This window comes from Spodoptera frugiperda, chromosome 3 (assembly GCF_023101765.2).
Source record: "Spodoptera frugiperda isolate SF20-4 chromosome 3, AGI-APGP_CSIRO_Sfru_2.0, whole genome shotgun sequence".
Lineage (NCBI taxonomy): Eukaryota > Metazoa > Arthropoda > Insecta > Lepidoptera > Noctuidae > Spodoptera > Spodoptera frugiperda.
In genome coordinates, this window is record NC_064214.1 from 3,646,264 (window position 1) to 3,657,734 (window position 11,471).

The following is an 11,471-nucleotide window of genomic DNA, read 5'->3' on the forward strand; positions in this document are numbered from 1 at the left end:
TTTTGTAGTACGCAGAAACAGGATATCTTCTAACAACATAACAGCAAATAATTTCAAATACTGCTAATCATGTAATTTTACTAATTTGGTGTATAAGTTAGGTATTGTACTTTATCAAATTGAAAGTGATTTATTTATATATTTATATAACAGTTTTGATAGTCTGCGACCACTAAATGTTGATAAGCAATACATTAATTGATCATCTACTCATCTAATAGATTAAAAGAACATGGTTTCCTACTTTAGTTAAGGTATAAAACTAATAAGAAGCGCGGCTGGAGTATTCAATTGGATCTGAAATTCACAATGAAAGGTTAGTGCCTGTGAAATAGTTTAATTCTGTGACCGGTTCGACACTAAACATTTCTCGAAATGAATTTTAATTATATTTTATTATTTCATATTTAGATTAAAGTTGTTTATATTTTTAGGAATAATTATATTATTGGTCATCGTGTACGCGGCCGTGGGGCGGGCCCAATTAGAAGAATGCCCGAAAGAGCAGGAATCAAATTGGGAAATTGAATGGTTGCTCAGACACGAGGATTGTGAAAAATTCTATAAATGTACATTCGGCAAGCCCGTTGAGATGAGTTGCCCGTCTAATCTTTGGTTTAACCTGGACACATGGCGTTGTGACTGGCCACAAAATGTAGATTGTGAGGACCGTAATATTCCAACAACGACTTCGTCAACTACTTCAACAACAACTATAACTCCGCCTCCAACGACCGAATCAACTACGACGTCTACGACGACTACAACGACTACGCCTCCACCGACTACAACGAGTACTACGACTACGACAACTACGCCTCCACCGACTACAACGAGTACTACGACTACGACAACTACGCCTCCACCTACTACCACGAGTACTACGACTACGACAACGACAACTACACCTCCACCGACTACAACGAGTACTACGACCACTACGACGACAACGCCTCCACCGACTACAACGTCTACGACCAGTACGACGACAACGCCTCCACCGACTACAACGTCTACCACGACTACGACTCCATGTCCAACCACACCCAGTACCACCACCACCACCACTACCACACCTCCAATTGAAATACCTGACGAGTTCTTGCCCAATGGATGCCCTGTGAACCCTCGTATCCACTGGCTGCTGCCTCACGAAACTGACTGTAATGCCTTCTACTACTGCGTCTGGGGAGAACTGGTGTTGAGACACTGTCCACCTACTTTACATTTCAACAGAAAGATTCAGGTAAGTCAAAGTTAGATACTTACGTTCACTTTTTTTACATAGTGATATGGGCTTGTGTTTTTGAATCGAATATTCTCTTAGAAATTGGCGTCGCTTCAGATATATGACAAAAGGTTCGTTGTATAATGAGACTGCTGACATATTATTGAAAAAGAGGTAGCGACAGACGTTTTTAAAAATTTTCACGCCCTCTAGCCGCCACATGGTACGTTTTGAGCGTGGTTTATATTCGACTATGTTTACACCTAAAAGCTTGGGTTATATTACGCTAGTGAACGTGAAAAAAGGAGACTGTTTTTTTTCAATTCACCTTTTGTCCTTACTTCATTTAGGGATAGAGTAGACGCATAACTTTGAAACATCCGTGGTGTCACTTATAGGTACGTTTTATTTCTACTAAGAGGACCCGGTGCCTCCTTTACGTGTAGATGGTGGCCACCGGTAGATGTCACACTCCCTTGTTTTTCCCCAAAAAGCTAGGCACAATTTGATGGCTTCCCCTCGTTAACAAAAATTACGTTTTATGCTTAAAAAATACGGCGCTATCTTCTACTCCTAAACTTTGATTCGTTTGTTTTATTCTTTAGCAGCTAAAGTAAAAAGTCCCTTGGTCGACTAGGGTGAAATAATTCCTAGATAGAATGAGAAATTAGGGGCACCAAAATCTGCCTTTGCATTACCCGGGATGAGGGCGATGTAGACATTGCCTTATGGAGACTCTCCATATACCGTGGTCTCGATACAAAGCTGGCATTCTGACACTCCCTCTCGTCTCACCTAGGGCAGATGTCACTTGATGACATTCCACTCAAAAAAAGGGCAACTTGTTACTGCGCAACATATCACGGGTTCGAATCCTGTACCGATACGGAACAATACTTTGTGCGGTTGCACAAATTGTGGTATATCACTTGTACGCTTATGAGCACTGAGTTGATATTAATTTCTAATTATGTCATAGGGATCTGTACTTTTGAGTCTTATAAGGACTACAAACTTACACCTTAAGTTTTCGTCACGGTTTCTATTTCATTTGGTTGCGCCGAACTCAAATATTCCGATTTACTATGAGATTACAATGCGTATAGAGCCACCAACGCCACGCCACGGTGGCAATACCTTCTTACTATCAAAAAGTTTTTTTTTATAATGAAAACAAATATTAACAGTTAACAGTGGTCACGTCATTGATAAATTTTACCAAACCAATAAATGTCCGAATAAAAACCCTGTGGGAGTTATTGGATAGATTAAATGGGTTTAGACCCAGTGGACGGGTTTAAACTGGGTTCTTTGACCACCAATTAACATGAAAATATGAATACGTAGTATTGATATGCATCTGAATTATTTTCTTTGAATATTAATTTTCTTTTTTTCTAAACATTAGTTGCATCTGTGCCTGTTTTGGTTTAAAAAAGGAGATTAAAAAAACAACCATCTACGCCTTTAAAGTTTCTTACATATTAGACAGACAGACACGTTAAAGATGTGTAATTTTTTTGGTATAACAAAAATGTATGAAGATATATATCTAAAATCTATTTTATCGATAAAATCTCTGTTTACTGATATAATTATTGATTTATGATATCTTTTAAAAACCCGTAAAAATATCGATTACTGCATTTTTTATAATAATATTGATTTGAGAATTATGTCCATATAAATTCCTAACGGTAGCCATGTCCCAATTGCGAGTACGTAGAGCACAGAATCCATTTGATAACTTTTTTTGAAAATAGTCGAAGTACAAAGTAAAAATATCAGAATAACTGGAGACCATAATATTAAGAACTATAAGTTAATCATTGAAACAAATATTCCGATAACTTCGTTAGTTGATGTGCTTGCACTGGTTACAACTGACTACCGGACAACATGCCGTGGCATTGAACAATCTGTGACCTGTAAATTATTATTTCTGGTCTGTATTTGATGTGTATGTGAATTTGCATTATTTTAAATGTCATCCACGACACAGGATAGCACCCACAATCAGAATAACCTTATTTCAAGAAATAAAACTTACGAGGGTCAATATTTCACATTTTTGCCCTCTTATGTGGTTGGTAAAAAATTAATGTTATTTTTTCCAATAACTAACGTATCATTATTTTTTCCACAGGTTTGCGACTGGCCTTGGGCTGCCGGATGCCCAAACTCGCTCCACAAACATTTGATATCCAGACTGTTACTGAGATAAACCTGATGATCACAATAACTAAAACCGATTGAAATGAGACATTGTTATAAATAAAATCAAATCAAACTTTAATTAAAGTGTTTTAGTAAGTTATCTCCTGAAAAATATAGTCACTAGAAATGTAAATTCCATAACAACACTGTCTAACATCTTTTTACGAGATATTAAATCTTATTTATTACGCAAGGCTTGAAGTAACCTAACGAATGGTTTAAAATAATAATAACGAATAGCCACCATTCTCTGCTTTTTCTATGTTCTGTTTCTTAAGACTTACTTTTGAGTTACTGTCGAAATCAATCCAAAATCTTTAGATTAAGATCGATTTTTGACATTAGTTCTATACAGTTTCTGTCAAAAATGAAGATCGATCCGATGAAATAGTTGTTCCGTGTCCGGGATTTATGTGTATTTGATATTGTATGTTTGTAAAAGCACCCACGACACAGGAGAAAATCCTAGCGTGGGACATTGGTTTTTTTGAAAGAAAATAAAAGACATGTAATAAATCCATTACTGTTTTGTTTGGTTCACATTACTATTTCTAATAATTCAAAAATATATGTATAAGCATTAGTGCTTTTGGCTCGGTTACGAATTATGAGTTAATATCAGATCAAAAATCGATTTGTTCGTCAACTGGCGAGTGTCAAACTCGCGAGTGGTTACTATGGTCTAATATAACTGCAAAATTATATTAGATGCGAGTTTGATACTCGCCAGTTGACAAACAAGTCCAAAAATTTTGGAAAATAAAAACAAAAAATTGTCAGTATAGTCTGTTTTTTAATCTCGTAGACTAAACTGACATTACGAGTGTTGTCAATTTATTGCAATTCTTAAATAGTGATATGGCACAACCGATACTTAGCGTAAATAAAATCAAGTATCGTTTTTTTACAATAACTTATCCTGAAATAATGTGTTTATCTTGAAATAATGTGGTAGGTACTTATTTAAACGTAATAATACAAAATTAATAATGTATAACGTATATTTTTAATTACACAATTACAGGTTAATAACAACATCTTGTATTGATTTGTAATTTATCCAATTTGTAGCATGTCGTGCAGCCGTTTTTACGTACGTGAATTTTAAATATAAAACTTTGAATGAAAATTAAATTCGTGGATTATAGATATAAAGTTACGATTCAACAAACCGGTATCGTAGGTACAACACTGCATAAGAGAGCTGGCAATATTATTTGTAAATTTGACATTTGCATGTGTCAATTTAGTCTACGAGATTAAAAAACAGACAGTTCAATTTAACAAATCTTTCAATTTTGTACCGTGCGGAAACAATAAGCTTTGTTTCTGATTAAATCCGTTTCTTTTTTCATTTATATTCTAAACATCGGTCGGTGATAAAATATTAAGATTAAAATGTGTCACTTCGGACAGGCTGTCCCAAACTTTTTGTTCTTGCAAACCTGACCACAAGATGGATTTATTATCGTGATGCACATTTTGCTAATAAATATCAAAGTACGGTCTTGGAAGATGTTTCATTTGTTTTTCTTGTATAGGTGTAGAACGGTTCCAGTCAATTTAGGAATTCACCTCGGAATTCGAGATACCCAGCTGTAATTTTGTATATACTTGTATATTGACCCCCTAAAACTTGTCTCAAAACCCACATATGGTAGGGTGTAAGCAACCCTTAAAATTCATCCATTAATTCGTTTTTTTTAATGGAAACTTTCAACGAAAATTGGTTTGAACGAGATATTATTATCATAATTAGTTTTTAAGAATTGATACATTTAAAAAAAAACACACACTTACTTTTCCACTTTCCGCGCGCTCTCCGCCCTCTATCTCGAAAACGGTTCTCCGTATAAAAAAAAATAGACAAAAGTTGTAGAGATTTTTGTATTCTACAATATTACTATTGAATACAATTACCAAAAACCCATAGGAAATGAGATATTTCGAAAAAACCGCAAAAAAACGATTTTTGGGCCCTTTGACCCTGAATATTTCATATGTAGGTTTTGAGACAAGTTTTAGGAGGTCAATATACAAGTATATACAAAATTACAGCTGGGTATCTCGCATTCCGAGATTCTTACCTAATTTAACCTTATTTGACTGGACTATTAGTTTTTTTCTCGGAAACAAATGGTACTAAATACTTTTAAAATACGTAGAGTATTTAATCATTTTTATGGTAACGACGAAAAGTTCTGTTTTAATTAATTTATCTACACGAATTGGATTTGTTTTATCAAATTTTTAATAAGTAAACGTTAATTTAAAAACTGAATGGCCTAACAATTTCAATCTTACTGCTTATCATGTAATGACTAATTTGTTGCATGAAGTAGGTATTGTACTTTATCAATTCGAAAGTGATAAATTTATATCACAGCTTCGATAGTCTGCTACCGCGAATGTTGATAAGCAATACATTAATTGATCATATTCATCTTATTGATTGAGAGAACATGGTTTCCTATCTTAGAAAAGGTATAAAATTAATTGGAAGCAGTGCTGGAGCATGTAATCGGATCTGAAACTCAGAATGAAAGGTTAGTGCCTGTGAAATTGTTTAATTCTGTGACCGATTCGAAACTTAACAAAAAAAAAAAATATATTATTTTTAAAATAGATTATAATTATTTTATTATTGTATTTTTAGATTAAAGTTATTTATTTATAGGAATAATTGCATTATTGGTGATCGTGTACGCGGCCGTGGGGCGGGCCCAATTAGAAGAATGTCCGAAAGAACAGGAAACAAATTGGGAAATTGAAAAGTTGCTCAGACACGAGGATTGTGAAAAATTCTATAAATGTACATTCGGCAAGCCCGTTGCAATGAGTTGCCCGCCAGACCTTTGGTTTAACCTGGACACCTGGCAATGTGACTGGCCACGTAACGTAGATTGTGAGGACCGTAATATTCCTGGGGAGCCAACAACGAGTTCGACAACTACTACGTCTACAACTACTACCACGACTTCAACGACTACGACTCCGCGTCCAACAAGCACCACCACCGCCGCCACCACCACCACCTCAACCGCATCCACGCCCATCGCAACTTCAACTCTACCACCTATCGATTTCTTGCCCAATGGATGCCCTGTGAACCCTAGCATTCCCTGGTTGCTGCGTCATCCTACTGATTGTAACGCCTTCTACCATTGCGTTTGGGGAACTCCAGTGTTGAGACGCTGTCCCGACAATTTACATTTCAACGAAAGGTTTCAGGTAATGCAAAGTTTCATTTTCACTGTTACTTTTTGTAACATACGAAGAAATACTAATTGCACAATCATGTAAATAAATTTCCTACCAAAATTCCCACCAAATAGCCGTCTCGGTATAGTTAAACTGAAACTTAAATTATTTATTGCATTTATGCGTAAACATACATAGATATTACATAATTAAGCATACATTACCGAGATGTAAAGTTTTCAGTCATTTAATTACTTATTTTGAAAATAGTCGAGAGACAAAGTAAAAACATCAGAAGCACTAGAGATAATATTAAGAATTATAAGTGTTAATCATTAAAACAAATATTCCGATAACTACGTTTGTTGATGCGGCTAACGGCCTAAATGCCGCGGGTTCAAATTGAAATTCATCTTTGATGAGAATACGCTTCTTTCAAGAAATAACTTACCAGGCCGAAAAAGATAGGTTCTATTTTCTAATAAATAAGTAACATTATTTTGTTTACAGGTTTGTGACTGGCCTTGGAATTCCTCATGCTAAGTCTCTTTCAACAATCATTTGACATTCAGACTGTTGCTGAGATAATTTAATCTGATGACCACAATAACTTAAAGAAATTCAAACGATGCAATGTGAAAATTATTTATTTTTATACTTATTTTTACATATTATTTTATACGTGACAGTATTCTGTATGAATAAAATCTAAGCAAGCTTTAAATAATGTGTCTTTTTTAGTTATTTCCCTTCTGAGTGTTAGAGATGCTAATAGGTTACATAAAATCCATGCATTTTATGTAACCTATCACTGTCGAACTTTTTTATAAATTTTATTTATTGCTTCGTTAACCGAGAGTTCGCAAGTGCGACTGCCGGGCAAGGGGTCTCGGGTTCGATTCCCGGGCCTTATTCGGAATTGTACCCAGTATATGGCAATAGACTCATCCCCTATTACATGGAACTTATAACACAAATGGTGAAAGTGGGTGTATATTGTATAGCGGTATTACGAGCCGTAATGTGCACCTCTGCCTACGCCTTCGGGGATTATAAGCGTGCTGTTACTGTCTGACTGAATTTTTATTTATTCTATCCATTCACGGACCACAGGGTCCCGGACTTTTGAAGGTGTACGCGGAGTCGAAATCAAATATTAGTAATTCTTATAAATGAAATGAGACATCAGCCGATAATAAGGAACATGCATGTACTGTTTTATTTTTTAACGAATGTATATGTAAGTATGACAAGAAATATATTACACATTAATAAGTTCTTAAACTGACACTATTTATTATACTATAATTAAAACTTGAGACGAGATATTTACCATGTTTATTTGCAACAGTGCCGAAATATCGGAAACTCATAGACATAAATAAACATGGTAAATATCCCGTCTCAAGTTCCAAGTTCGAGCCGGAGCCTAGATAGCCCGATATAAGGCAGTCCGCAAGTTGTACTATACACTGTGACTTTTTAGTCATCTTAAGAGGTGTCACATTATGTGTTGTAATGAAATAAAGATAATAGCTACGAAGAAAAATGTTTACGAATTATTCCGTAGAGTATATGTATATGTACCTAGGGCATGTCTGCAAGACAAAAATGAAGAGCGAGGGCTGTTCCTCGTCAGTGTTATTATTGAAAAGATTATTGTCTAAACAATTATTCTCTAAAAAATATTGTTATTTACAAGTTTGTTGCCTCTTACTTTACCTATAAGGCTGTAAGTGCTTTTGCAGTACCAGGAAGGACCTAGTTGGAATGGAACATTGCAATTGTAGACCTCTCTCAACACACTATAGATGCGTTAAAATGATTTGATTTGATTTGTGTTCACTCCGTCTAGTCGTCTATGTACGGCCGGGTAAATGTACTTTGACATTCAACTGTATAACGTCTTAAATATTCTCTGAACTAAGGCAAATTAAATCCTACATCAATTGTTTTAAGGTTTTTAATTTAAAGATATGCGACTTAAGCTGGTTTTGATTAAAATTGAAACGACAAATCAAAATGTGTATTTATTTGTAGTGCAATGTATTATGATTTGTGTGAGTTTGGCGACAGTGGTTCCCGTAGTAATTTTGTTGTATGACATTTCCTCTAGTTTCTGTATTCCATGGTATAAACAAAGCTTTTTTAAGAAGAGGACAAAAGAAGATCTTTATGAATGCTAGAATCTCTAATATTCAGTGGAATGTAGAAATCGATAAACTAAAAAATTCAGGGACCAATCTCGAGATATTGTGCTTAAAAAATGTGTCTGAATACTACTTACAGATTATATTTTTCTCTAGCCCTTTTCAAAATTTGCAGAGTTTCGAAACGACTAGCGTTTTACTCATACTTATCGTACAGGAACTTACTAATATTTATTTGCAAGTATGAAATGTATATAAGTCTAACGTTCTCCTATACTTACTATACTATATTTTTATATAGTGCTTGTATTTACACACATCATACCCAGTCTTACATGTCGAATTAGGAATATATAAAATCTGTAGTAGTAAATTATCTAGTTTCCGAAAGTAACTTAAGTTTTTGATTATTGACATACATGGCGCTAGGATAGGTACTTTTTGTTCTCACTTTCGTTCTCTGTATTTTATCTCGTTAATTATTATTCTCTAACATCACCTACAGTCTTTTCATAATAGCTTTAAACTCTAATATGAATAGACTATAGGCGTTAGACAGAAGAAAACGAAGCTTAGTTTAGGCTATGGTTTGTATAAAAGTGATTTATACGTACCACGAAGCTATAGATCTGATGAAAATCTTTGAATATTATTTGAGTTCAATATTAATTCATTATATTAGACGCATCTGTATCCTAAGTATAGAAAATTACTCCCAACTGTAGAATGTTCGTAGTGGCAAAGGTGACATACATTTTGTTTTAATAATATGTAGTACCTAATTAAAATTATATCGATTAAAAAAATCTATTTCATTTACCAAACCAACTGTTTAGTAAGTATTTAACTAAATAATCAAAATCTAAGTAAAGGTAATGTTTTGTCATGAAATTATTATTTAAGTGTGATCCTCACTGAAGATGCCACTGCATTTCCCCGTTACCAGTCTTGACGAAATCCCGTGACTATCAGTGGTAGAAAAGTACAAACTAACCTGGATAATGTGTAAGAATGTTGACGGGAATCGTCAACGACGGGGCGCGCTTCTAGGGAGGACAGTCGGCCGGCCGGTCAGTCTTTTCACAAACTAACACACAATTTGCACTACACACTTTTTTGCACAACACACTTTCTATTGTTTCCCCTAGTCAGGTGGGTATTGGTCGAAGACTAGAACAGTCAGTGAGTAACTAGCGAGGTTTTATTTAATTAAAACAATAATTTTTACACACACGCGCCGAAATTCAAGCGGCTATTCTTCGTTTGTTTTTTCACACTGGCGTGGGGTTCGCAAGCGTCCCGCGCGCTGATTGGTCGACCGGCCGCGCTCCGAGAATTGCGCGGCAAATTTGAATAAGGAATAGGAGACAGATTGGATTGGAAAAGGAATCGGCGTTGGTTATTGTTTATACAATTTATGAAAATAGTTTGAATTAATTAAAAAAATAAATGTTGTGCACCGCTACATCTATACCTACGATGTAATTATCTCTTTTTAATTTTTTTCTAATGCAGAAGTGAATGGACTATACAACAATTCTGTGAGCCACACAGATAATAATTGTAGGTACTTCTGTGTAGCAGCCAGTCACTAATTAATAATTCGGACGCGACGGGTCTCCTACTCTCCTCGCAACGCTAAGGTGCACAACTTATTATTCTGTGGGACATTTGTCACAGGCCTCTTATGATAGAAACGTATAACAGAGTCACTATGAATTATGTGCTTTATTACCCGTGTAATGTAATTTTTTTTTTTTAGGTTCGGTGTATGGCAACAGTGTCCTGTTGCAATAGATAGGTACTCCGTGCATAAAACAATCACTAAAGTGGTAAAGATATAACAATATAAAATGACAAACAAACATAACTTGTCTTTTAATATCTGCGCCTGATAGTTCGAAAAAAGCAATACTAAGCACTCAATGCATTTTGTCGTTTTCAAGTTGACTGCAACATTATTGCTTCGCGCCTGTAATTAAATACATTGTAATATTGATTACAAGAATTAGTTAATCGTAGATTTTTTTAATTTACCCCGATCCTACTGATTCTACCCTTGCCTATTAATAATTTAATTATTAGTGAAGTTAATTGATTATGTCTGGGTTGTGTTTGTTTTTTTTTTATTAAACAAATGTCACACGTTTAAAAAAAATACCTATAATTTTATTATAACTTTTGTGAGACATACTAATTAATTAAGCCGATAACATAATGATTAAAATAAACCTATGTAACGTTAAGGTTTAATTTTGCAGCTTCTTCGTCGGGGTGTAGGATAGAAATGAAGTTCGAATGCGTGAATACTATATAGTGTTAGGCGTTTTATAACTAAACAAGTGTCATTAAACCATCTTACACTATAACTTTAAATTAGTTAAAATGTAACCGGGTTCCTCATACGGAATAGCGGCTAACAACTGGGCTACCTACCGGGTTTACCGGGGCTCCGGCTCGAAAATCAGGAGTAGGAGTGGGATGGTTTTAAGTCAGTAAGCGTCTGATTGACTATAAACCTCAAAAAAAAAAAAAAAACGGCGCGTCCAAGCAACGTGAAAATGCGAAAACATAACTATCAATATTCGTGCTACAATTATCCAAAAAGGTTCGAATACTTTTACAATTAGATTAGCAATTAAACACTGGCTGAATGTAAAATAGAGTAAGCATTA

At 34.9% G+C, this 11,471-nt stretch overlaps 2 protein-coding genes across 2 annotated transcripts; both read left to right on the forward strand.

The window, feature by feature from the left end:
* Positions 1-167: 167 nt before the first annotated feature.
* LOC126913066 (integumentary mucin A.1-like) lies at positions 168-3,529 on the forward strand. The gene is made up of 3 exons (XM_050707794.1): positions 168-316; positions 435-1,246; positions 3,375-3,529. Exons 1-3 carry the CDS (start codon positions 310-312, stop codon positions 3,450-3,452), a joined length of 897 nt encoding a protein of 298 aa, XP_050563751.1. The 5' UTR covers positions 168-309; the 3' UTR covers positions 3,453-3,529.
* Positions 3,530-5,823: 2,294 nt separating this feature from the next.
* Positions 5,824-7,373, forward strand: LOC126913067 (peritrophin-1-like). The gene is made up of 3 exons (XM_050707795.1): positions 5,824-5,991; positions 6,123-6,676; positions 7,157-7,373. The coding sequence occupies exons 1-3, from the start codon at positions 5,985-5,987 to the stop codon at positions 7,187-7,189; spliced, it is 594 nt and encodes a 197-aa protein (XP_050563752.1). The 5' UTR covers positions 5,824-5,984; the 3' UTR covers positions 7,190-7,373.
* The last annotated feature ends 4,098 nt before the right edge of the window (positions 7,374-11,471 follow it).

Bases quoted from the DNA above. Each gene is read 5' to 3' on its own strand.
- LOC126913066 (XM_050707794.1), top strand. The intron at 1,247-3,374 runs GTAAGTCAAAGT...TTTTTTCCACAG, and splicing joins ATTTCAACAGAAAGATTCAG to GTTTGCGACTGGCCTTGGGC.
- LOC126913067 (XM_050707795.1), top strand. The intron at 6,677-7,156 runs GTAATGCAAAGT...TTTTGTTTACAG, and splicing joins ATTTCAACGAAAGGTTTCAG to GTTTGTGACTGGCCTTGGAA.